At 39.0% G+C, this 27,350-nt stretch overlaps 2 protein-coding genes across 24 annotated transcripts; one reads left to right on the top strand and one right to left on the bottom strand.

The window, feature by feature from the left end:
- Window positions 1–2,183: 2,183 nt before the first annotated feature.
- On the bottom strand, window positions 2,184–13,909 carry HNRNPA2B1 (heterogeneous nuclear ribonucleoprotein A2/B1). 22 transcript variants are annotated; one of them, XR_013960354.1, is made up of 14 exons: window positions 13,689–13,873; window positions 12,869–12,986; window positions 10,014–10,049; window positions 9,806–9,916; window positions 9,485–9,631; window positions 8,994–9,204; window positions 8,738–8,839; window positions 8,575–8,655; window positions 7,669–7,731; window positions 6,395–6,514; window positions 6,022–6,144; window positions 5,026–5,108; window positions 3,591–3,663; window positions 2,184–2,992 (listed from the first exon to the last, which is right to left on the bottom strand). XR_013960354.1 is itself a non-coding variant. In XM_080663933.1 (13 exons), exons 2-12 carry the CDS (start codon window positions 12,872–12,874, stop codon window positions 5,047–5,049), a joined length of 1,062 nt encoding a protein of 353 aa, XP_080520059.1. In that variant the 5' UTR covers window positions 12,875–12,986; window positions 13,689–13,873; the 3' UTR covers window positions 2,184–2,992; window positions 5,026–5,046. The 22 variants fall into 22 exon arrangements, 10 of the variants coding, with proteins under 10 accessions (XP_080520059.1, XP_080520053.1, XP_080520055.1 ...); XR_013960355.1 differs by having other exon boundaries at window positions 3,531–3,663; XR_013960361.1 differs by having other exon boundaries at window positions 2,659–2,992; window positions 3,591–4,182.
- Window positions 13,225–26,697, top strand: CBX3 (chromobox 3). Of its 2 annotated transcripts, XM_080663937.1 has the most exons (7): window positions 13,225–13,314; window positions 13,672–13,842; window positions 15,267–15,318; window positions 18,552–18,694; window positions 21,018–21,180; window positions 24,780–24,874; window positions 25,413–26,697. In XM_080663937.1, the coding sequence occupies exons 3-7, from the start codon at window positions 15,295–15,297 to the stop codon at window positions 25,537–25,539; spliced, it is 552 nt and encodes a 183-aa protein (XP_080520063.1). In that variant the 5' UTR covers window positions 13,225–13,314; window positions 13,672–13,842; window positions 15,267–15,294; the 3' UTR covers window positions 25,540–26,697. The 2 variants fall into 2 exon arrangements, with proteins under 2 accessions (XP_080520063.1, XP_080520062.1); XM_080663936.1 differs by lacking the exons at window positions 13,225–13,314; window positions 13,672–13,842 and adding an exon at window positions 13,971–14,124.
- The last annotated feature ends 653 nt before the right edge of the window (window positions 26,698–27,350 follow it).

A 27,350-nucleotide genomic window follows, 5' to 3' on the forward strand; every position in this document is an offset into this window, starting at 1 on the left:
CTGTTAGTAGTCCTATTACTCAAATGTTGTCAGACTCCCCAAATCCCTGGACCTACCAAGACCACAATAAAATATAGGTGGACATCAAATTGGCCAAAAAGAAAAAAGGCATGTAGTGTAGCAAGCTTTAGTAACAAAACTATCACTTTGGAAGTTACTTTGGTCCATTATAACCTAAGGTCATGTCAAACCTCAAACTTCCCCGTTACCCCAGTCACTGATTCAGGGTGAGAAAATTGAAGCTGCTTACTCAACCATCATTGGTAATCCAGTATTAGCAATGGAAATCTCCAAGATTTTAGTTTGAATTCTCTATTTAGATTAAGGAACATGATAAATGGTTGACTTAACTGCTTTACTAATTCAGTAGTCTTAACATGCAAGTTATTCTGGAATTGAGGGTAGTTATCAGAAAAAGGAATCCATCCCATCTATACAGCTTCAGACATCAGAAACATCCATTTTCAAAAGGCCAACTTCTAATTGAAGTTTTGTGCATTTACAGGGTGAAACTATTGACCCATTCCTTCTTTAATAGCTAAACCAGACCAGTTAATCTTAACATGAGTAGGCAGTTAAGACTTTGAACTGAGAAACAATTCCATCAAAACAAGATTTGTACAAAATGTGTTCACAATTTGGTATGAGGTTTAAAAACAAGCCTTAAATGGTCCTTAATATCTAGACCCTTAAAATGAGCAACTTTGTTTTCAGTTAGCCCTTGGCTTCCTTGAAGCATTTTCTGGCATCTTCCTTGAAGCATCTTTCTCAATTTGATTGACCCAAACCAGAATTCCATTTTAAATTCTAACATAGAACTATTGCCTCCTTTAAATATAGTATTATTCCTGAAATTATCCATCATAAAACTCCCTTTATAAGTGAAATCTGGCAGACTATCCCAGGCTGGGGATCTCATTTCCTTCCTGCACCCATCAAAAGGTGGTCCTGTTGATCAATAGGCGAGATGAAATTTTGGGGCAAGTATATATATAAAATCAAAAAATATTGAGCTCAACAAGAACCCCTGGATATTTTGGTGTTCTCTCTGAAAAGGCACATACCCACTTTTGAGCTGTTACTAAGGAACTTTATTTTGAAACCTCCCCTAAATTACTGAATTTAAACATCAAATTAAACATTTAGTACAAGTACTAGTTAGAATTTTTAGAGGGCAACTCGACTTGCATTCCTAAACCAAACTGGGTTATTGGAAATCTCACATGAAGATCCAGTTCTTAAGATCCGTGTGGGAGCCAGCCTGTAATCATGCTTGCTCAAGAATGATTGAAAACTTTCTACTATGCAATCAGAATACAAGATGGTGTGACTTTGTAACATTGGTCCTATTTTGATAATTCTTGTTCTTGGGATTGCTATGGGAGAAAATAGCCAAAACCAGCTTGCCAGCCCTGTCATGCCATCGGATTGAAACTTTCCAGTTGTCATCAATGCAATTTTGACCTTCAACCAGGATCAGGTAAATTGCTTCCAAATTGTTAACATGTAAATACTGAGGTCACAAGTTTATTGGTCTTATGCAGTATTGTATTTTATACCTATTTTTGTCCTATCAGCAATACTTTTGGTATGCTGCAACAAAAGCCCGTTACCTTCTTTTAGAAATCTTGATAGAAAAACTACCTTATTTAAGTGCTAAAGGGATATTGTTTCAATAGCCACTTCATTTAGTTTATTAGGTATTAACACTTTAAATCCTCACGAGGTTATTTTTCCCATTTTCAGAGTGAGAGGGAAGAAATAATGACTCATTGACTCCTGTAGTTCGCCCCTGCTTGGGGCAGGGATCAGGCCTGCAATCCAGGTACATGCCCTTGACCGGAATTAAACCTGTGACCCTTTAGTCTGTGGGCTGCTGCTCTACTGAGCCAAAACTGTGCATACCTGTTTGTTAAGGGTTGGGTGTTTTAAGGTTTCTGACTTCATTTACCTCAAGGTCCACCAACTTAATTGTCAAGCTAGACACTTCTGAAACCTGCAAAGTTATTTTCCTAATTTGAAGGTGAGTATTCGACAGTTTACTTGAATAGTTATTGAAACAAAAACAGCTTTTCTTGTTAGCCATCATTAGTTTAACTTACCTGATACTTCATATTATCAAAACCAAAGAAAATGAGACAGCTTTGGTATTTCTTTCATGTTTTTATGCTTTTTGTTATTTTAGGTAAATATCAAAGAAAGTCACTGTCACTGAATTTTATCCACCATACTTACACCCTTTAAAGACAGCTACCCAATACTCGGTGTAAAATGCAGCCACTTTAAGAAACTAGAATGACGAATGACAAATTTTGTGTCTTGGTGCTTTGCATAACCACTTAATTTGTACCACTGTTTAAAAGCCTGCAGTACATTTTTAAAAACGCCACCAGGGATATTGGACGCACATGGTAAAGCCAGAAAACTATAGCAGCATTCCAACGCTGAATATAGTGTATAAAAGAATGGCATTTTATTAGGGACAGCCAATAATGTCCACAATGGTTTTCTCATGTCTATTAAAATTGAAAAAAAGGGCAATATGTACAGTTTTGTGAAACTGCTTTAAAAATCTAAGGGATGGCAATTCTTCAGACAACTGAATGTTTATAGAACAAGATTCACACATTTTATGTGTAAACATTACACCAAGTATTTGGATACAAAAGTATTTATTTTATAAACTTTATATTTAAAATAGAACTTTAATCTGTCTACTCACAAAACCTAATTTAAAACATGATACATTTATATCTCTCTGGCTGATTTGATGTTATTTTTACAAACAATACTCAACTTGTAATGGTTTTATATTAAGAACCTATACTAAATGAAGTTTGTATTTTATCAGAAAACATTTCCCTTTAATCTTAGAGTGCTTTTTAAAATGAAGGCACCAACAACTACTTTCAGATGGTACAGAATTTCTTATTTCTTGAAGACTCTGTGGTTGACCACTTCTTCATTAGTTACCTGCAGCAAGACACCTTTCCTGCCAAAGGAAAAAAAAAGTATCTGAAGAAGTTTATCATGTTTGTCCAAAGAACCTAAATAACTTCTGTGGTGGTCTTAGGATCAAAGACGACTCACTGGTGCATACAGCAGAATATGCCCTGATTATCACTTTCCTGAAAAGGCAATAAAGCCAGGCAATCAAACTCTGATGACATTTAAGAAATGAATTTCAGCAGCGAACCTATTATCTCTCCTACAAGATAGGGAATTGGGAAAGAATTACCACATTCATACCCCAGTATTTAGTACTAAATACATACAGGATTTATAATGTAGAAAGACACTGTAAATATAAACTATTATCTGAAATCTGATTCAGCCATTTAGCCCTACCTATATCCTTAGCCTAATCCTGATAAGCATGTAAAACTAGAACCATATTGAATAAAGTAAAATGTATTTTTAATAAAAACCCCAGTTCTCAAAATGCTTGATCCAAGAAATGTGAATACACATGGGTGTTAACGATGGGAAATTTCATGGTTTATTGAGCTTGCAGCCTAACTTTTACCTACCATTTTACTACCAACACCACTGAAGGAACCAAGAAAAGCTTTATTAATCACTTGGCTTGCCTCAGCTGTTGAAATGAAGCACTTTACAGTCTTTGTGGCAGCAGAATATACTTGTCCATGGTTCATATCAATGCTAAAATTCCAGCAGGGAAAAAAATGATATGTTAAGCACCTGAATCTTCATAGAGGGAGAGGGGGATGGGAAAGAAAGAAAGGGGGAAGGGGGGGAACACAACCAAAATAATTTAACTGACAGACTGGAAGACAGGGTTTATGAAATTATTCTCTTGAGTTTGTAAATTGTTAAACTCAATTTATAGCTATGTTAAACTACTAAGAACCACTATACTGAAAGACCATTGAAGAGTATTAGTTTATCTTTTGGGGAGGAAAATTAAGAAAGGAAAAGTAAATAAGATCTTACCTAAAGAAGTTTAACTGAAGCTTAGAACTATTTGCTCTACACCCTCAGCTTTCGTTGGCATCCTTATAAACTACTGTAGTTAAAAGCTTTGTAGAAACGGCACAATTTTTAAGACTGGCTGAACTTAGTAGCCGCCAAGAGTTTTCTTGTACTAGACCTGTATCCCTGAAGAGTACCTCGCTGGGGTTATTTCCTTTCCTTGCATTGAAGAAGCAGCATCTAAAAGATCTAAAAAGGTGTTTCTCCTTGCAGAGATATCCCTTAAGTTATCTAGATAATTTAATCCTGATGAATTGCAGACAACACACTTATATCTGACCAGCATTTATCTTACACAAATATACAACAGCTTTGCAATGGACCTTAGTTATACTACCCACTCCTTAACTTATTTAAAATAAAAAGTCTATAATTACACAATTTCCTTTAGAATTATTTTATTAAATCATAAATGTACAACAGCTTCTTAACTCTACACACGCACTTAAATTTTTTTAAAGGAAAAACGTTATGTCTTATTACACCATGATCCTGGCTAATAGCTTTTCAAAACTTTGAGAAAAATCTTAAAAAAGGTTTCACATGTCACCTGAAACTTACAAATTTAACATTATCAAAGAAGGAATGCTTCTACACTCTTACAAAGACCACTAGAAATAAACAACAATTAAAAAGCTAAGAAACTGTCTCAAAGGCATTTTTTTTTACAATCCTTCCTCCACAGTAAGGTAATGTTATTAAATAATCCAATCCATTCACAAAATGGCTCTCTGCATCTGCTCTGGTGTCTTCTGCCATATCACTGCATACTTATGCATGACTGAGATAAGAGTTTCCTTAACATTGTTATTCGATAACCTGAAGCTGTTCTGTTACCTCTGGGCTCTCATCCTCTCCTATTTATACAGTGAAGCCTGTTTCAACAGAAGTAAAGAGTAAAAAAAAAATAGGTTATGAAATTATCCATCTAACCAGGTTTTAAGGAAAGATAACATGATCCTAAAAAGCTTTTACTCCTGACAGCTAGGTCTCCCCAAGACAGTAATAATGTAAAACTCAAAAGCTACTTACCCATGGCAAACAGGAAGAAGCTCAATATCGGCTTCTCCCTCCATAGCCCCCACTTCCTCCACTTCCTCCAGGACCATAGTTTCCTAAAACAGGACAAAGCAAACTTACTTCATTTCCCATAATCAGCATAATTATTAATCCTACCTTTAATCTATATATGGGCTTTAAAACAGATCATGACCCATTGTTTCTAATTATCTTAATTATTTGGAGATAAATTATCCAGTATTACTGAACCTACTCTCTTAAGAGAGTTATCATTTAGAGCCAGTAAGGAAGGTATATTTAAAAAAATACTGAGATGCCTAAGAAACCTATTTGGTCCTACTACATAAAAACTTGAATAAAGATTTGTGATTGACATTAAAAGAGACAACTCAAACAAACGTTAACACTTTGCTATGTGCTTGGCAATTTTATTTGGCTCTCATATAATTAGTCAAGGGGAAAAAAACAACCCCCACACAAAATATCTAACCTACTTTCCCAAATTGTAAATACAGGGCGGGGTACAAGTAGGGTTACAGTTGTGAGTACACTAAACAGTATTTATTCTTGTAATAATTATTGTATTATTTTCCCTATGAATTGTAAACCTCCTTTTGCCCCACCCTGTATTTTATGCTACTTAACATCCTAACCATCATCCATCACACCAAATCCAAGCTAAAGTTACAATTGAATTATTTCTGGGAAGTTCAGTGACCTTTTAAACCAGGGGTGGGGAACTTCCAACCCTCAAAATCATTTGGTCTGGCCCTGCAAGGCATTTAGGGGAGTAAACTAAATGTTTGACCAAATATAGCTGGCTACTTTTTAAGTTGATAATTTTGTATTGCCCTCAAACATTATAAATATCCTAATGGCTCTTGGCAGAAAAAAGGTTCCCCAACCCTGCTAAAACCATGAGCATGTTATCTTTCCCATTCAAATCATGTCAAAGACTAATCTTCTCCTTTAACCCCACAAAATGACTTAAAGAATGTAATAAGTTACCTCCACCATATGGTCCCCCCATGTTCCTGCTACCACCAAAATTTCCACTCTTCATTGGACCATAGTTAGATGGTTGCTGGTTATAATTTCCAAAATCATTGTAATTTCCACTTCCGTAATTTCCTGTAAAAAAAAAGTTTAAATTCAAGTTTTGCAATAATGACCCTCAGATTTAACAATCGAACATTAAACAGTGATACATGCCAAATATTTATGACAAATCTCCCAAAAAAGCAAATCAGAATAAATTCAAAACACCTATCTACAATTCTACAATTTTAAGGCAACTATTGACAACATTGAAAGAAATGTCATTAAAAGTCATTAATTCCACTCCAAATTCCCACATAAAGGTTGCAGGTGAATTTATTACCTCCTCCATAGTTGTCATAACCACCTCCGTAGCCCCCACCCTGGTTGCCATATCCAGGTCCTCCACCACCATATCCTCCTCTTCCTCCTCCATAACCAGGGCTACCTCCAAAATTGCCACCTATTATAAAATAAGCCTTTAAGTAATTACTTAATATTTTCAATGCCATTTGAACTGTCTTATCAAACCCATTTCCAGATTTCCAAAACATATTTTTTGTAAGTAATATATTTGTTCTATGAAATCTCTTCTAGAATAGCCACAAGGGCAGAACAAAGTATCCCTGTTAAACATCTGGGGGTGGGGAGTACACACCCACAACCAACTAGATAAAACCATTAGAGACAAATACCTATTAGTGTCTCTGCTCTCCCCTGAAATTAAAGGTTTTAATGGTTCTCCTTAAGATACCTTGTATTTTGTGTTAACGTTTCTGAGGGTAGATGAGGTGTAAGCTAATAAAACAAGAGCCACCTCATCACCTTAAACGGTCCAAAAGATTCAAAGTTCCCAACTCAGATTTGTTTCCTAATAATATGCTCACTACACCCTTCACCTGAGTAGAAATGGGGTGTCAGAAATTAGCAAACTGATGGGCAATTAATTTGGATTTCAAAGCAAAGTTGGAAATATGTAGGTATAATTTAGTTATGTGTAATTTGTGACAAAATCGGTCTTTTGCTAGCTCATGTTGAAATGTCTTTACTAGGAATTTGCCAGCAGGTATCAACCATTTCTGTATTCCAACATCTAATATTATCACTTGATATGTAACAGTGGCTCATAACCTTAGCTGGACCCAAGAGCACCCTTGTGTATTTTAGAAATGTTCCTTTGGTGACATTTGGGAAGTTATCCTGAGGATTAATCATAATTAAGGATTAAAGCAGTCTAATTGTTATTACATATATTCCCCTTACATATTGATAATGATCCTATCTAATGCCCTATACTTTTTCAGGGAAACAATACATAAAGTATCACATCTATGTCTAATTCTTTTGCTTGAGTAACAGTATGGCATCTTTAAATTCTCATTTAAAATTCACCCAAATGATCTTGCATCCTATACCACAAGAATACTCTTTTCTTCAGCTATACGAAAGCTAAGGTGTGAATTATAAAGGAAAAGCCAAATGACTAAAACCACTATCTTAAAGCTCTTCATCAAAGGTAAAATGTAAAGACACAGAAAAAGCTCATGTATGTATTAAACTGGACAAACATACAGCATGATTGAATCTTTTTAAGCCCCATAAATCAAAGAAACTGACCTCCAGGTCCTCCTCCATACCCATTATAGCCATCCCCAAATCCACGACCACTTCCATAGCCATCTGTTAGGGGGAAAAAAAATTATGATAAATATACCCTATTCAGTTTCTTATCTTCCTTTCCTCCATATTCTCTATTACTACCTATGGATGATTAGGAACCATCTACCTTTATGCTGAACATTAGTATTAGTACTTTATCCCTCAAAATAAACACACCAAAGTGTAATTCATTAAAACTCACTGTCAAGATAACTGCCTAATTTAAGGGCTTGGACTTGGCAAACTTGAAGAGATTCCATTTATTTACACAAGAATGACATTAAATGGGGTCCACATTATTTTATTCAGATAATTACTTGGTCTACATTTAAAAAAATTTAACAAAGGTATGTTAAGTATCTATGGTATTTTCACTCACTATTCAGGGTTATTTGGTAGTTTTTTAAGGTGGTTGTAAAGCCATTTTAAAAATGTTCTTAAAGACCACAAAAAGAATTTCTGTAATTGACTGTCTTTTTTTTAAATATATTTTTTACTGATTTCAGAGAGGAAGGGAGAGGGAGAGAGAAACATCAATGATGAGAATTATTGATTGGCTGCCTCCTGCACGCCTCCTACTGGGGATCAAAACCACAAGATAGGCAAGTGCCCTTGACCAGAATCGACCCTGGGACCATTCAGTCCTCAGGCCAATGCTCTATCCACTGAGCCAAACCGGCTAGGGCTGATTGTCCTTTATTAGCTTTAAGATTTACCTCTTATCTTACCTAGCCAAATCAGAATATCCCATCTACTTATAAAAAGTTAAGAATACCATCTTAAAATTAAGCTGATTTCATGATTCTAATCAAAGTTTTCCAATCAAGCATATTCATCCTTCAACATTTAGAACTCAAAACTTACCAGATCCTCCTCTAAAGTTACTTCCTGGTCCTGGCCCAAAATTTCCACCACCACCTCGAGAGTCTCCAAAACCAAAGTTGCCTACAATAAGTGCCCTAATTAGTAAAAAGCATTTACACAAAGAAATCTTTAAAAGAAAAAAAAAAACGGAATTAAAAGGTACCTCCTCTTCCACTTCTAGAACTTTGAACTTCCTGCATTTCTTGTCTAGACAAAGCCTTTCTTACTTCTGCATTATGACCATTGATGGTATGGTATTTCTGCACTGGAAGGGAAAATTCAGACTTCAATAAGTCAGCATTCTATAAATTATAACTTATAAATTACTTTAAAGTTTGCCTTTTAATAAAGATGTAGGTATTAACATACCCAAAACTTAATCTATGAAAGGGGCATACATCTAGTGCTTATACACTTACACACAATCTTATCCACAGGATCATGGTCATCAAAAGTAACAAATCCAAAGCCTCTCTTCTTTCCAGACTGTCTATCAGTAATTATCTCAATGGTATCAATTTTTCCATATTCTTCAAAGTAATCTCTAAGATGATGTTCCTCAGTATCTTCTTTAATCCCACCAACAAACAGCTTCTTCACAGTTACATGAGCCCCTGGCTTTCCAGATTCCTGTAGTAGTAGGTAGGGGGGAAAAAGTCAAATCATGACCACAGAAACCAAATGTGATTGAAAGCATCTCTGGGTACCATAAATTGTTTCTATCCTATGGTAAAACACGGTAACGCAACAGCTTATGAATAAGAAACTCGTCTTTGGGAAATAAGCTACTCTAGGAAAACCACCATAGCTTAAATTGAGCTAAATAAAAAGAACTACGCTCTTTCAAAATTTATCTTCAGCAGGACAAAATTTTCTTCACATTTATTGCACGAAGTTAAGCTATGCTCACCTCTCTTGCAACAGCGCGTTTTGGCTCAACCACTCGTCCATCAATTGAATGAGGTCTTGCAGCCATGGCGGCATCAACCTCAGCCATGGATGAAAAAGTTACAAAACCAAATCCTCTTGATCTTTTGCTTGCAGGATCTCTCATTACCTTTAAAACCAAAGGGAAACTAACATTTGATCTAGTTATCTGTTCAATTAATAGCATTTTTAAATTAAGAACCTAGATTTGTTATTTTCTCCAGGATTCACTCCGCATTTTAAACAAATCAGCCCAACAGTTGAAGGACTAGTATATAAAGGCACTTTTATGTATTTAACGTACCACACAGTCTGTAAGTTTCCCCCATTGCTCATAGTAGTTCCTCAAACTTTCTTCTGTGGTTTCAAAGCTCAAGCCACCAATAAAGAGTTTACGGAACTGTTCCTTTTCTCTCTGCAAAGGAAAACACCATTTCAATTTTTATTTACATTTTCTCTTTGTATGCAGGAATTTAAATTCTTAAATATAAGGTGACCTGCTGGCAGAGTACCTTTTTCCTCTCCAAAGGAACAGTTTCTAAAGTTTTCTGGAGGGAAAAAAAAGACTTACATCAAATTTTAACCATATGTTAAACTGTATATTAGTTGTGTTACACCAAAAAATTTCGTCAGCTGTACTACACGTTTCAAAGTCATATGCTTCATTTAAACTTACTTGACATTAACTCATATAAATTCAGTATCACTTAGCTTAAAAAAAATACTTTCTGAAGAGAAAGGAGCAAATCTATTCCCTGGTCATCGAAGAGTTAAACAATTCTCATCAGAATTTGCATTCAACCCTATGTCCTAGAACAAAATTTAACATACAGTAATCAGTTTAAATATTTTAAATATAAAAATAGTTGGTTCTTTACAACCCATAGTTTACCATTTACGATTTAGTTTTAAGTGTCTGATTTGTTTCCTTTCATTTGCTCCCTCTGGTGGAGATTCTAATGTATCGCAATAAGAAAAAAATCCTTTCCCCACTTACCAACTACTTTTGGTTGGGGTAAAAATTTAAATGTTCAATATACATAGCAAAATATCCTTAAAATTCACTCTGACCAACACGGACTGATTTTTATGACCATCTAAAGATTGCTTATATCTTAAAAAGTAATAACCATGATTTCCTTGGCACTCCGATTTCTGGTACTTAAATTGACAATTCAGAAACAAGCTGAATATATGGCTAACCATTAGGTCAGTAAAATACATTCACTGTAATCATTTTACTTTTCAAAAATTTTAACAAAAATATTTAAATGAGCACTGTGACTACTACCACTGGGGGGAAAAAAAAACAGAGAAAACTCAAACGTATTGAAAATCTGACAAGCTATACAACATACGCTTTTCTAATTTTACAAGCAAAAAGGATAAAAGCCTAGGCTGAAATCTCTTACTCCCCACAAACCAGCAAGCAAATAACGCTGCTTTATCAGTGCTGAATTTGGAGCTGACAAGCATGGATTAGAAATCATTGGTTTTCAGGTAAATTTTTTTTAAAAAATTAGAATAGGTCTGCTGTCCATGACCAACTGCCATGAATGTACAATATAAACTAAAAGATCAAATTAATGTGACTTTCGGTACAACAGGAAAGTTTTATTCCCAAATAGCATTATAACTCTCAACCCAGTTATATGCAGGCTGGCTTCGCAGTGCGCGCATGACATTCTCCCATTAACAAAAAATACACTGATAAAGCAAGCCAGACATTTTTTTACTCAGTTAACTGCTTTCAGGAATCTGAAAAAAAATTTAAAGATTAACAAATTATCAAACTAGCTCCTAATACATTTAAATGTCAATATATTAAAACGATTACTTTGAATATTGATATATTAATTCTTAACTAATTTTACTTACTAAAACACTATTGTCAGAAAAATAGGTGCTTTAAACCCCAAGTAAATTACTGAGATTAAAAAAGTGCATATACAATTTTTTCAAATCACTAACAAAAGCAAAAGCTTGTCACTTACCTCAGTTTTCTCCAAACTTACCCGATGTCCACTATCGATTACAAATTTACTTTACAAGGGAGCATAGGGTCAAAGAAAATGCCCAGGTAGACCCCCCCCATTCGCTTTAGACCTTATACTTATCAATGTAATGATCAACCATGATTGCAAACATAAATGAAAAAAGCAAGTGACAAAGTTCAAATACATAACGGCCCAGCCAAAAACCTATCTACAGCAATAGCCGCATTGAAGGACTGAGCCGTGCTTTTAAAAGTCTTAAGGATAAGCGTTTCCATTTCACTTCCTCTTACTTGTAAGAATGCATGGTCTTAACCAGTAAAGAATAAATTTACAGGTGAAAAATATTTTTTAGACTACAAAAAATAGAACTCAAAGGGAGTCCTTCAGGAAAATAAAGTTTTCAAAAATGAATACGCCCCCAACTATAACCTTCCCCACACCTACCCATAATGGGTACTAATCTGATGGGTCCTAATTTTGGTTTTATTTCTAATTGTAAAATTGGATGCAAAACTGGCTTTTTAGCCACCGCAAACCAGAAAAAAAAACCGTTACTCAGAGAAATAAGCACTGCAAAACAAAATGTTTCCTTTGTGCTTGGGGTCGCCTTAAAACTGGGCTCAACGCTTTACCGCGAGGCTCTTCATCGGTGCGACCAGCGCCACCCGCCCCCCCGCCCTTCGCTGTGGCTCTGAACGCAATGGCGCCATTTCATCGAGAGGAAGGGAGCGCGCCTCTAATGAGGTGCGCAGGACTTGAACAGATCCAAGCTCCCAAAACACTCGGCATCCGCCTCAAAACCGCATGAAACCAGCCCGGGGAAAAATAAAAATAGTTGCCCACTTGTATTCTTGGATAAGGGAGTCCAAGTAGTAGAATCAGACAGTTAAAAAGAAAAACGCGGCGACGAAGGAGAGGAATGAAAATGGCGGCCGCCAAATCCGGTTCCCGGGAGAGGGGGAGGGGGAGGGGAGGCGCCGCAGTCTCGCTCCGGAGGGCCCCAGGCCCGGCGAAGCGCTCGCTCGCGGGGACGCCGGGGCCCCCAAGTCAGCCTGTGGTAACAGGGCAGGAGCAACTCCCGCCTCCACGCCCCACTTTCACTAAAGCGGGGCTGCGTCCGCCATGTGGGAGAGCCCCATCCCCCACCCCCAGCAAAGGGAAATGGCGCCGGGAGGCTGAAGGGTGGGGAAAGTGCTGCACAAACAGGCCTCCGCGAAGGACCCCTCTGCGACAATATCCAGAGACCAACCGCTTCTGAAGTGGCCCAGTTCCACGGCCGCTCTCCCACGAGACGGGGGGCCGACTTCCACAAAGGCGCCAACGGCCTCGCCATGCCCTTTCCAAGAACTCATTGATTTCAAACCCGTTACCTCCATCGCGGACTCAGTCGCTTCAGCCCGATTTCCCGCAGCCGAGCGAGATGAGAGAGATCTCCGCGGTCGCACGCGAACCGGACTCGTCCTGGCGCTGTAGTAAGAACTGCCGCCGCTGGAGAAACAACAAGGCTAGAGGCACGTCCGCACGCTTAGCCGGCGCCGCTGCTAATGCCGCTCCAGCCGGGGCCGCCGCTTTTCTAGAACCTTCCCTCCCACCAACGCGTCTTTACGTCAGGGCGTTGCGTAAACGCCCTAACTGCCGCCAATGGCGGGAACCCTCCACGCCCTCCTTACGCCGAATGTGTACTTCGCCCTCCCTACCGCCCAGGGGAGCGCTGGACGTCACTTGCGTAAACCGGTTCAGTGAATTGCGGAAGGCTCGCGTCGGCGCAGTTCCCTCTCTGGAACTGGGTTCCAGCCCCCGCCTGAGCGCAGGGCAGGTGAGAAACGGTCGCGCCATTTGAAACTAAAGCTGTCGGGGGGAGCTTAATCCCCAGCCCAGAGGTCCACTCCCTCAGCAAAGCCTTTGAATAGTGCTCCCATCTGGCCTGTCCCCGGGAAAATCTGTGTAGCCCCCCACAGCCCTTTTCCTTCCCCCATCCCTTCCCCCGGAGCCGAGGGCAGACTCGGCCCCTTCCGGTACACCCAAAGCCATTTCTAGTCAACAAATTACACTGCGCGCTCCGCCAACCTAACCCTGGTCAGTATCTTTGGGGTCCAGTCTCGGGGGCCGCAGGGCACCCTTCCTAGTTCCCGATCCCGCCCCAGCTAAGTTTTCTTCACCACCCACCTCCCAGCATTGGGAGATACCCACCCCCAGAGCGAGGAAGTGGGCGGAGTCCGGTTTTGGCGCCAGCGCTGCGGCAGCGAAGCCGAAACGTCCCCGCCCTGAAGACCTTGGTCCTCGTCCTCGCCCCTCCTTCCCTCTTCCTCCCCTCCGGGGACCACCTGGCGCCACCCCGCGAACGGTAAGTGCCGCTGTTGCCAGCACCCTCCCCCTGGGTCTGGGCTCCGACTCCCGGCAGGCACCGCGCGGCCCGCGGCCCCTCCCCCTCCCCGGCGCGCGCCCGCCCCGCCCCGCCCCTCGCTGTCGCCTAGCGTGGGCGGCGCCAATCCCTCTGGCGGCGCAGCCCCGCGCGCGTTTCCCCGGCCCCCTCCCCCTCGTAAGTGGCTGGAGCTGAAGGCGCGCAGGGCCGGAGACGCCGGAGAAGCCGGAGACTCGGGACGCGGAGCTGCACGCAGGCGGTGAAGTCGGTGTCTTTCTTTCTCTCTAGCGATCACACGGAGGTGGTGCTTAAGATGCGTCTTGGGGACCCCCCCCTCATCCAGTCCCCAGCTCCCACCCATCCCCACCCGACCCCGAGGCGGGGTGTGGGGTTGAGGAGCACAGAGGCGAGGGGAGACCCCCACCGCGGGCCTGGCGTGGGGCCGGCGTCGGTAATTGGGCTGAGATTCCTTGAGAGGGCAGAGACTGGCGACAGCCGCCTAATTTTGAGACAAAGCGCATTTATTTCTCCCCTCCCCCATCTCTGATCAAAATGTGAGGCCCACCTCCCCCTCCCCGGCGTGGTCACGACGGGGGCCTCTTTTGGGAGGGCTGCGCATTTTCTCCGGCTGCTGCGCGGCCCGCTGTCCCGAGGCTGCGGCCGGCGCTCCGTTACGTGGCCGCCCGGGGCGGGCGGACGCGCGGGCCCCGTGGCGCAGTGCCCTTGAGCCCCCGCGCCGCGGCCTTTGTTTCTCCCCGCGGATGCGCTGACCACGAGGCCTGAGCTCCCGAGTGGGGGTGGGGGGGCGGGGCTGGGTGCTTAGGCTTCCTGAGGCGGGTGAGGACCTGAGTCTTAGGGGGAGCGGATGGAGGTGCCTAGGAGGTGGTTTGTTTTTAAGTGGCACCAAATGGTACTGAAGCATCTTGGCGTGTTTTTCATTTAGTTTTTTTAATGAGTGACTGGAAAGAGGGAAGGCTTTCAAGAAGAAACCAAGTTAGGATTACCTAGGCGACTCTCAGAACTATTAGGAGGCCTAGAGGGAAAATTCACGATACTTGATCATTTTGATTGGGTAATTGTGTCTGATTTTGAACCAAACTATTTGGTCATTTTTAAATAAATACTGAGTGTGATGTAAATGAGATTTGTGTTGGAAAAAAATGTCTGCAGTTTTTTGCCCTGTAAAGCTGTCTTAGTACCGATGTCCCCATAAGGTTTCTAGACCCACTTGGTTGGAATGCTGATAGACTCTCAGGAATATATTACTAGTAACTTACACAGCAGTTCACGTTTGCTGCTCAGTGGATTTGTATACATGGAGAGGGCGGTTGGAATCCAAACGACACTTGTTTAGCTACCTTTTTGTGTCATGCAAACTTCCTTTTAACTGTCATGCATTTTTCTAGTAATAGCTCTTCGAGTCTGCAATAAAAAATGGCCTCCAATAAAACTACATTGGTAAGTTAATGAAAACCTAAAGTACGTAAGGATCTAACTCAAATTTTCCCTCTGAAAATTATAACTTTGCATTTCCGTGATTGAGAAATTTACATCCATTTATATTCCCCAGTGCCCTCTCCCCCCAGTGTTATGGGAAGAATTAGCTGCAAAAAACAAACTCAGTACATGGAGATGATTATTTTTTTGGCCTAATATTTTGATTAAGTTAAGGGAGCCTAAACTTGAGTATAGCACAGTATGAATGTTAACGAGTAGATTTTTATCTTGAAATAAAAGTGCACAAATGTATGTAACATGGAAGACTATAAGTATGGACAAAGCAGGAAAGCCTTTGTTGATTGGCATATTACCTAACTCACTGTATACTGAATTCTAGAGAAATAAGTATTTGTAGTATTGCCCAGATTAAAGAAGAGATACCCAGTTAGACTGGGACAAAACTCATTGATTCTTTCCAATACTTTGGGCACTTTGTCATATTGCAAACTTACTCTAAAATACAAAAGGGCCTTAAATTTGAATCATTGCCATTTTTTTTTAATATACAAAATGAACCCAACTGCACATCTATCCAGTAAGGAGAGAACAATGGAGCATATGAGCAGATAACTTTTTTCTCTCCAGTTTCTTAAACCCAAAGTTTTATTCTTAGGCTTCATTTAAAGTTCTACAAATGTGTAAAGACATTGTACGTTCAGTCAAGTTATAAGTTTAAAAAAACACTGGGATATTCACATGAGAATCATGAAATTCAAAGTTATGATTTCCACAGTATTTAATTCTGACACATTGCATTAATAATAATCTTAAGTATATAAAGGTATTGACATCTAAATAAAGCAAAACATTTGGTTTTGGTTTGTACATTTTCCCCTTGAATTTTACACTGAAGAGCAAGTTGGTGATTTATAATTTGTGTCATCATTAGAGTGCACATGTAAATGAAATATCCTGGGAAATATGAAATATAAAACCTGTCTGGTGAGCCTATGGTGCACATGATTCTCATCAAAGCCATCAGTGGGAAAAGCACAAAGCATCTTCTGTGCCCCTTCAGGATTGAATTCAAATTCCATAATCAGTAAACCAAAGTGTATGTGATTGAATTGGCTTTATGGTCACCTATGTCCGAATATTGGATGGGGAAGGAGCTAACTATTGCTTGGTACTTTGAGGCTGAATATAGATACAGAAAGCAAGGAGATGCTTATATTAAAACTAGAGGCCTGGTGCACAAAATTCTTGCAGGGGGAGGGTGGGGTCCCTCAGCCCAGCCTGCGCCCTCTCACAGTCTGGGAGCCCTAGGGGGATGTCCAACTGATGATTTAGACCCCCTCCCCGCTAAGCCGGCAGAGATATCCTTAGCTCTGCCTGCTGTGGAGGCAGGAGGCGGGAGAGGCTCCCACCACTGCCGGGAGCCCAGCTTCTGGCTGAGCGTTGCTCCCCCTGTGGGAGCGCACTGACCACCAGGGGTTAGCTCCTGCATTAAGCGTCTGCCCCCCTGGTGGTCAGTGCGCATCATAGCTACCCGTCCTTCCACCATTCTGGGGATTTGCATATTAGCCTTTTATTATATAGGATTGAATTGATGTTGTACACAATTTTTTTATCTTTATGAAGTGATTTTATCTAGTCTGAGGGTTTATCCTTTTCATTTTCTGTGTTTATTTTTGTCATCTTTATTCTGTCCATCTCTTATCCTCATGGACCTATTTTGTTTGTCATTTAGGATTAGTGTCTAATAAGCTTTTGTTCACACCCAATTTTTCTTCATTTGTCCCACTACCATGCTTACCTTCCTTGTACTGCACAGAAGCAGAAAATTATCTGATTGGGTACAGTGCCCAAGTAATGTGTGTCTGTACCTTTAAATAACTACATAGTTTAAATGTTCTTTTGCAATCTTCTGGTATTCTGTTGTCTTTTTCTGTTCTTTTATTTTTTTTAATATATTTTTATTGATTTCAGAGAGGAAGAAAGTGGGGGAGAGAGAGAGAAACATCAATGATAGAGAGCTAGAAACATTGGCTGCCTCCTGCACGCCCTGCACTGGGGAATCAAGCCCGCAACCTGGGCATGTGCCCTGATCGGGAATAGAACTGTGACCTCCTAGTTCATAGGTCCACACTCAACCACTGAGCCACACCGGCCGGGCTAGTTATGTGGGGTTTTAAAAGTTTACTCATTTTCAGTCCTCTCATAACAAATCTGTTTGGCCGAAACCGGTTTGGCTCAGTGGATAGAGCGTCAGCCTGCGGACTGAAGGGTCCCGGGTTCGATTCCGGTCAAGGGCATGTACCTTGGTTGCGGGCACATCCCCAGTGGGGGGTGTGCGGGAGGCAGCTGATCGATGTTTCTCTCTCATCGATGTTTCTAGCTCTCTATCCCTCTCCCTTCCTCTCTGTAAAATATCAATAAAATATATTTTAAAAAATCTGTTTGAATTATTAGAAAACTGATTTGGGCTTGGTTTCCTGCTTCTCTTAAATAGTGTTATACTTTTTTTTTTTTTTTTAAATATATACAGAGAGGAAAGGAGAGGGATAGAGAGCTAGAAACATCGATGAGAGAGAAACATCGATCAGCTGCCTCCCGCACACCTCCCACTGGGGATGTGCCCGCAACCAAGGTACATGCCCTTGACCGGAATCGAACCCGGGACCCTTCAGTCCGCAGGCCGACGCTCTATCCACTGAGCCAAACCGGTTTTGGCAATAGTGTTATACTTTTAAAAAAGAAAACTAAGCTAAAAGTGAATTTTGTTGGCTACTAAATTAGACTTTTTTTTTTCTTTAATCCTCGCCCGCAGGGATATGTTTTTATTGATTTTAGAGAGAAACATTGATTGGTTGCCTCCTATACTTGCCCCGACCGCATACTGAACCTGAAACCTTTTGGTGTATGGTGCAACACACCAACCAACTGGTCCACCTGGCCATGGCCCAATTTAGACTTTTGAGTAACCAAAAAGGATTTTTTTTCCCACAATTAAATTGATCCAGCATTTTGACATCTTGAAATGACAGCATTTATAGCTTTGTTCCAGTTGTTCAGTAATATATATTATCAGTAGAGAGTACCCCAGGAAGTGTCTACCCTGGGATATAGAAGTAAAAATTGAGGTGTCAAATTCAACAATGATATAAGCAATTAACTTAGCCTTTAAAATGTATCCAAAAAACAAGATATTTTATAATTCTTTTTTTATTTGTTTATTTGTTTTGTTTTAGCAAAAAATGGGAAAGAAACAGAATGGAAAGAGTAAAAAAGTTGAAGAGGCAGAGCCTGAAGAATTTGTAGTGGAAAAAGTATTGGACCGACGTGTAGTGAATGGGAAGGTGGAGTATTTCCTGAAGTGGAAAGGATTCACAGAGTGAGTGAATCCCTTTTATGTTTAAGTGCACTTAAGCGGCATTTAAAACTTGTTTTCAACCTGAGATCTTTTATCAGTTTTCCCATAGGTTTCTTTAAATTTATAGAATTCCTTTAATTCAGGGTATCTTGTTAGAGTTCTGTTTAAAAGGAACCAAGTTCTTAGCCTACAGGTTAGCCAAGCAAATTTGAGACTAGTTGATTACCTTGGAGCGTCAAATTTATAGAATTATTGTAGTGCTGTGTAATTTTTTTTGTGTGTGTTGTATTTTTTAATTGATTTTTTATTTTTTTAATATATGTTTATTGATTTCAGAGAGGAAGGGAGAGGGAGAGAGAGATAGAAACATCAATGATGAGAGAGAATCATCAATCGGGCTGTTTCCTGCAAACCCCACACTGGGGATCAAGCCCACAACCCAGGCGTGTGCCCTTGGCCGGAATCGAACCCAGGACCCCTAAGTCCGCAGGCCGATGCTCTATCCACTGAGCCAAACCAGTGAGGCCTTAAATTGATTGTTTAGAGAGGAAAGGAGAGGGAGTGAGAAACAGCGCTATGAGAGCAGGCCCTTACTCCATTCCGGCAACCTTTCAGTGCACAGAACGACGCCCAGCCATTGGGCCACGTGGGCCAGGGCTATGTAATGCATTTCAATGTAGCTATTGTACTAATTAATTAGAATACCTAATCTACATCACTTCCTTACATGAGGAGGTTCTATAGTGTAGACCAGTGGGTATTAAACAGAAGTGCTTGTTATGATCCAGTTCTTACTGTATCCTAAATCTCTGTAAGAAGTAGAGTCTGGGCATTTTTTTAAGCTCCCTGGTTCCTCATGATCCTTGTTACTAGTGGCTCTCTTAACTGCTTGTATTAGCTGTCCTGTGAATAACTTGCATGCAGAAATTACATTGTTAATGTTTATCATGTGCAAACGTGCTTGGATTCTCTTCTGTCTTACACTACAAAAACCGTGAGGCTCCATGGGAACAACTATTAATAATGGATGGGTAGAAATCTACAAAAATTTTTCTGAGCATGATGGGGATGAGTATGATAGATTATTAGGCTTCAACTATCTGAAATCTATCTCCACCATTCGAATTTTAAAGCAATCTCCTTAGCAGTTTAGGAAGTATGAATTGAATGGAAGGTTCAGGTTTTCCTATTTTATCTTCTAAGTACCCTTAGTTGAGTTCAAGTATTTATCATATGTACCCCTAGAAAATTTTCCTACAAATAGCTGAACCAAGCAAATAAGCCTGAACTATTTTTGAATTAGATTTAACCAGTTTGATTTAACCAGAATTAATAACCTTCATATGGTAGAGAGTTGGTTTTTGTTGTTGGTTTGTATTTTAACCTCCTGGCATATTAAAACTCTTATGTCCTACCCATTAAATGTTAGGAAACTAACGCTTCCCTTTCTCCCCAAACTGAAGGCTACTACTAGTCTGATTGAGAACCTACTACGTGTGGTACTGTGTGTTAGGTAATACAGAAGGTTGTAATGAAAAGAACCCTGCAGAATGGAGGCTCCACTTCAGCTCTTTTGTCCTCCTTCACCCTCTAATTTAGGTTTGCCAATTTTGAAGTCTGAATCAACAAGCCAAGTTGAAAACAGAGGTTAATAGCACCTTTCCCAGCATCTCTTAAAATGATTAGTTTCATTCTGTTTGTGTAAAGGCTTTTTTGGATCAGACCACACAAAGTTTGCAAGCCTATCACTGTTGAAGGATGATCGTACTTTCACATTTGGTAATTGATACTTTGTTTTCTTTCCAGCCCTTGTTTATGGGCCCTGAAATTCGAATTTTATAATTTTCATTTTGAAATATTTTTCCAACCAATTAAAAATGTAAAAAACAGAAGGCTGGATTTAACTTTCTGTCGGTAATCCCTCCTTTATATAATTTCCCAATTTGAGCACTCAGCAGAAATTGGAGGTTCTATCTCATGTTTGAGAATGCCTCAGAATTATTTTAAACCACAGTATTGGAGGCCCTAACTCTATGTATCTTCTGATTAATCTATTAAAGTAATTTACAGTGGGAATTAGGAATTCACATTTTTTAATGGGTTGTTTTCATAATTTGGAAAAATATTAGCTCCAGTTATTCTGGTAGAATCAGGTTTTGTTAACCTGGGGGTAATATAGCAGATTGCCCCCTGGGATAGGAACTGTGAAAGAAGACTTAAGGGAAGTATGATCACATTGTGTTACAAGAATGTGAGGGATAGGGAACAAGTGGTTAGTAAGTGAATCTGAATGCTGGTGATAAACCATGTTTAATCGAATGAACTTTTTTTTAACTGAATGCAGTGCTGACAATACTTGGGAACCTGAAGAAAATTTAGATTGTCCAGAATTAATTGAAGCATTTCTTAATTCTCAAAAAGCTGGTAAAGAAAAAGATGGCACAAAAAGAAAGTCTTTATCTGACAGTGAATCTGATGATAGCAAATCAAAGAAGAAAAGAGATGCTGTAAGTATAAAATATTGCCCACCAAACTGGCTTTTTGTAAAAGATTGATGGCTTGATGTTTAAAATACTTTTAGGATACTTTTAAGACTGTAATGCTTTTAAAATATCATTTAAATGTTTTATAAAAGGCTTAATTTAAATTGTGCTAGTGTTATTTTGGGTAGATTCGTGGGTATGGTTCCTATGATCCAAGACTAGCAGTCCTTGAAAACAATCAACATAGCTCATCCTGATTGTTGACCATTTAACAGCTTTGACCACAAGAAAGTACTTTGGTATGTGATCTTTCCATTATCAAAATAATGCCAATGATACTTTGATTTTGACATAATCCTTGATAATAACATTTTTTGTTTTATTGGCATGAATTGAGGCAGTTGGTTTAGTATTCACTACATGCTCAAATCTTTGCTAACTGTTGTCTGTGGCTTTAGGCAAATCACAACTCTGCTTGCTTTCAGCTTCAAAACAAATTATATTTGCCCTTTGTACTGGACATGGTAATTTGGGAAAGGGTCTTTGTTCTTAACTGGTATTTAGGCTTGGGGACTAAACATACAATACAGATTTCTTGATAAGATCTTTATATTTTAAATTTGATCATTTGAACTAGATGCCATATACTTTACAGATAATCCATTAAATGTTCATGACATCTCTATTAAGATTACAGGTATTATCCCCATTTTACAGAGGAGAAACAGAGGTTGGCTATAGATTTGGTTTGGATACTTTAGCGGTCAAAACAAAAAAGTAACAAATGTTAAGAATCAGTATATGTTAGTCCCCTTATATCCAAGGTTTCAGTTACCTGTGGTCAACTGAGTTCCAAAAATACTGAATTTCCCCAACCAACATTTTCTGCTCCTGACATCCAACCATCAACATCGTCATGGCTCAATGATCCAGGATCACCTGGAGCCAGATGATCCTCCTTCTGACATATCATCAGAAGGTCATTCATTACTAGCTTAATGCTACATCGTAATGCCTACATCATTCATCTCATCATGTAGGCATTTTACCATCTCACATCATCACTAGAAGGGTGACTACAGTACAATAAGATTTTTTTTTTTAAACACTTTTTTTTTTAATATATCTTATTGATATTTTTACAGAGAGGAAGGGAGAGGGATAGAGAGTTAGAAACATCGATGAGAGAGAAACATCGATCAGCTGCCTCCTGCACACCCCCTACTGGGGATGTGCCCGCAACCCAGGTACATGCCCTTGACCGGAATCGAACCTGGGACCTTTCAGTCCACAGGCTGACGCTCTATCCACTGAGCCAAACCGGTTTCGGCACAATAAGATATTTTGAGGACTACATTTATATAACTTTTACAATGTTTTGTTTTATTTTATTACTAGTTAATCTCTTACTGTGCCTAATTTATAAATTAAACTTTACTATAGGTAACTGTGTAGGGGAAAACGTGGGTAGGTTTTAGTACTATCTATCCACTGGGTCTTGAACATACTTTTGTGAGTGAATAAATGGGGACTACTGTATGTAATTTAAAAGTCAACCACGTGCTCTACAGAAGTACTGTTTAATTACAATAATTTTCATGCATTTAGCCCTTACATTGTGCCAAGCAATCTTCTAGACTTAATTTGCATGTCATATACATGAAAAGTCTGTTGAGATAGCTGATATAATTCTTTTATTTTGGGGGATAGTCTAAACCACAAAGAGGTTAACTTACCTAGAGCTACGCAGCTAGTACAGGTTAGAACAGGGGTGGGCAAACTTTTTGACTCGAGGGCCACAATGGGTTCTTAAACTGGACCGGAGGGCCGGAACAAAAGCATGGATGGAGTGTTTGTGTGAACTAATATAAATTCAAAGTAAACATCATTACATAAAAGGGTACGGTCTTTTTTTTTTATTTCAATAGTTTTATTCATTTCAAACATTTTAACACCAGCGTTGATGCTAATGTGCAGTGGTGCATGTTAACACAAATGCCATGTAGCACGCATTTTTACAAGCGCAAGGGGGAGAGGCAAACGCAGCGCAAAATGCATTTGTTTTGCCGCTAACACATGCGGTTAGTGGCCATGGTAGCGTTACTGATACCGCATCCGTATCAGCAAAACAATGCAGCCGCAGCATGGCTAGTGTGACATGTCCTCTGTGTGTCTTTTTCCCTGCTGCGCGCGTCCGCAGTGGGAAAAAAAAACTGCAGTGGATACAAGCCCTAAAAGCTGAAAGTCTTTGTTGTTTTATTAACAAGTCATTGTGATGTACAGCATGTAGGAACAGGAAAAAATTGTGTTTGAGTAGAGCTCTTAATCTTACCTCAGAAAGGCTCTGATACGGTGCTCTCCAGGGGCGTGTCTCCCTACATCACCACGATAACATGTCTACGCATTCCCAGGGTGATGTCGGGGACGCGTCTGCGGGCATTATAAGGAGCCTCTGGAAGATTGAGAGGTTGTTCCTTCTACTGAATGGGGATATAAATCCGCCCACTCAGAAGAAGGAGCTGCGGCCGTGTTTCCCGACGTTGCCATGTTAACACTGCTGCTGGTGAAGGAGCCGAGGGGAGAGCAAGAGAACCCTCCGCTCTTTCAGCTCCGCGGGCCGGATAGAACAGCCGAACGGGCCGGATCTGGCCCGCGGGCCGTAGTTTGCCCACGGCTGGGTTAGAACCATTCTAAATAACCTAGGCATCTGACTTCAGAGTCCGGGATATTGATGTGAAAAGTCTGGATAGGGTGAAAGGATTTATTGATATAAACAGCTCTTAAACTTTGGTCTCCAGAAAATTATTGAGGATCCCAAAGAACTTTGGTATATATGGGTTATACCTATAAATGACCATAGTAGGAATTAAAATAGAAATTTCCAGAGTATGTATATATTCAAGAATGACAAAATCTATTGCATGTTCGTAACTATTCATGAAAAATAACTTTAAATGTGAACCATGTCATTTTACATTTTTGCAAATTGTTTTAATGTGTGGCTTAATATTAAGTAGACAGTTCTATATTTGATTTGCTGTGTTATGATTGGTGGAAGCATATGAAGACAATAAGAAGTTAAAAGTACATGAAAAGCGGGGACCTTATGGATAAATGGACACCCCAAAGTCTCAGGGATTCCCAAGAACCCTCCCCTCAGAGGACACTTTGAGAATCACTAGTTTATAGGAAGTATTTTATAAGATTTCTTAGTATTCAGATTGATTGCTTACAATACTGATTAATCTTAAGTTTTATGGATTTTACTATTTTGATGATTCTATTTTTATATGTGCTTCATAAATATAGGTAATGTAGGCTAATTCCTAGAAGTGATTTGAAATGTTAACTTTAAGGATTTATAATTATTAAAGTTATCAGAAATAAAGGTATTAGTTTGTCTGTTTTAATTTATGATTCAGAATACTTTTAGACATCCAGATTTTTTTTTTTCCTGCTTGTAAAGTTAATAGAAATTATGTGTTTTGAATTAAATGAGTGTGTTTCACTATTGAAAGGTTTTTATTTAAAAGTTATATGTCACAAAAACAAATTGGAAGTTAATATTATTAATTTGCTGTGTGGAAACATATATGCAAATAATCATTTAACTTCTTAAACAGGCTGATAAGCCAAGAGGCTTTGCCAGAGGTCTGGATCCTGAACGAATAATTGGTGCCACAGACAGCAGTGGAGAGTTAATGTTTCTCATGAAATGGTAAGTGTGTGGGTGATTACTCTTATATTCTAAGTACAAATAGATGGGCTTTATTTTTTTTTATTTTTGGACAGATAATGAGGTGTGGGGGGAGAGAGAGACATTAATTTGTTGTTCCACTTATTTATGCATTCATTGGTTGATTCTTAATAAATGCCCTGACAGGGGATCGAACCTGCAACCTTAACATATTGGAACGATGCTCTAACCAACTGAGCTACCCAGCCAGGGCAATGGGCTTTTTTCTTCTTCTTCTGTGAGGCTTTATGTAGAAAGGGTTTTATAGTTTTCATCATTAGATAGAGAATAATTATCTGCTGAAGGGATGATTCTACTTACTTTTGCTAATGATATTTCAAAGCAAATATTAGCAAACTGACCTGTTTTATAAAATGAAATTTTATTGGAACCCTAGCACAAGTACCTCATAATCCTCTTGAATTTTTAAATAATCTGATTAAATTATGATGTGTGGAGCCGTTCTCATTTGACAAAAAGGGTTTAGATTTTTAACTGAATTTTTTTTTTCTCACAACAGGAAAGATTCCGACGAGGCAGATTTAGTGCTGGCAAAAGAGGCAAATATGAAGTGTCCCCAAATTGTAATTGCTTTCTATGAAGAAAGACTAACTTGGCATTCTTGTCCAGAAGACGAAGCCCAATAATTGTTTGCATTGCTTTTTATATATATTTATACATATATATAAAATCTGGGTCTTGGTTTTTTTGATTTATTAGTGTGAAGAAAGAACTACATTATAATGAAAATCAAGTTTGATATGTTTGTTTTGAAGTAGTGCTGGGGAGTTGTTTGGGGGGGTTGCATCTATAGCACTGGTTACTTTGAACAAAAGCTTTCTGTAGTTGCTTCCTTTATCAGAAAAGAACATTTGATACCATATTGTTGTATTTTTTCCTCTGCATTAGAGAAGTTTCTCTAAATGTTGAGAAATCTGCATAGTCATTACTCAGTCAGAATTTGTATGTGCCTAAGGATCATTGTGGGGGTTTTGTTTATTTGGGAGGGGCGGGTAGGTGTGTATACATATGTAAATGGTTTTCTTTTTCTTTTCTTTTTTTTTCTTTTTTTTTACCAAAACAAAACCATTTCACAACCATAGATAAGCTCTTGTTTCTGAGCTGCCATCATTTTCAGCAACCTAAGAAAAAAATCATTTGAAGTTAAATTGAAATTTTCCCTGAAGCTTTTAACCTTTGAAATTAGATAATTTGTAATTAATTGGGCAGTTATATATATAATGTAAGCAGTTTAAATTGGACAATTTAAAGTAGACATCAGAATCCATAGCCACAATCATAAATGCAAGTTTATTTGCAAAACCCCTGAAAGGAAAATTTTATCACTGCCAATAAGCTCCTCACCCAAATGGGAAAACTAGGCAAACCCTGGTGTGTTTTAACTAGGTAAGCAACACTTATTTAAAGGTTTCACCTCATAAAATGTTCCTTTACAAGAAGTTTAAATCCCTGTGCTATATTGCTAAAAATTAGGGTCATGGAAAGTGTGAGACTTTATTCATGAATACCTAATCAGATTGTTAGAGACCTTGGCAATTTAGGGCCTGCTGGAATAAATTGGTGAACAAACTTTTTGTAATCTAAACTCTTGGTCTGCATGTTTTCTCTTTACTCCAACTCAGTCTTTACATGTAGGCTCAGTCTCAGTATTGGGGGTACTGGTTCAACAAAAGCCAGGAAAAACAATAGCTTTGTAGTAAACAGAATGTTACCCAACTGTATATTGTTTACTTTATTGTAAATACTGGTGAACAGTGGTTAATAAATAGTTTTATATTCCTTTGTGATTAGACTTTTTCTTAATCTGATTGCCTTTATCCTGAAGGTAGAAATACCCACAGACGTGTGGTTCCACAAAAATGTTGTGTGGTGTTTTTTTGTGTGGGAAGATGAAAATTAGTTTCATGTGAAATTTTAATACTTAGGATATAGTTTGTTAAAATTCCATCTGAAAAACAAGTCTTCCGCTAGGATTGAGCTGGTTGTGTTAGATCTATGTTTACTCATGTCCAAAATCCACAGAGAGAATGAAGTCATTTTGCAACATATACAAACATTGGACTAATATGTTGTATAGCTGAAACTAACTGTCAATTACACCTCAATTTTTTATAAGAACATTTATAAAATCACAGAAGTACAAGAATCAATTTGTTAAAGAAATGGGCTTAGGAACAAGTTATGGAGGCAAAGGAAGGGCCCTTAAGAGTTTGGGAGAGAGGAAGGAATGGTAACTCACCTGAGGGAGGAAGGGAAGAAAGGCGAGGGTGTGCTCAGTCAGGTTACGTCAGACTCAACGCACGTACATGTGTGCTTTATGTTTTTTATTTACCACAAGTAAAGGTCAGGAATTGTTCTCTTTTAAATTTTTTTTACTATTTCGTTACTGCTGTGTATGTGCTCCATGTGAGTGACGTAGGTGCTTATGTAGGTGGGT

This window comes from Plecotus auritus (assembly GCF_963455305.1).
Source record: "Plecotus auritus genome assembly, chromosome: 4".
NCBI classification, from domain to species: domain Eukaryota; kingdom Metazoa; phylum Chordata; class Mammalia; order Chiroptera; family Vespertilionidae; genus Plecotus; species Plecotus auritus.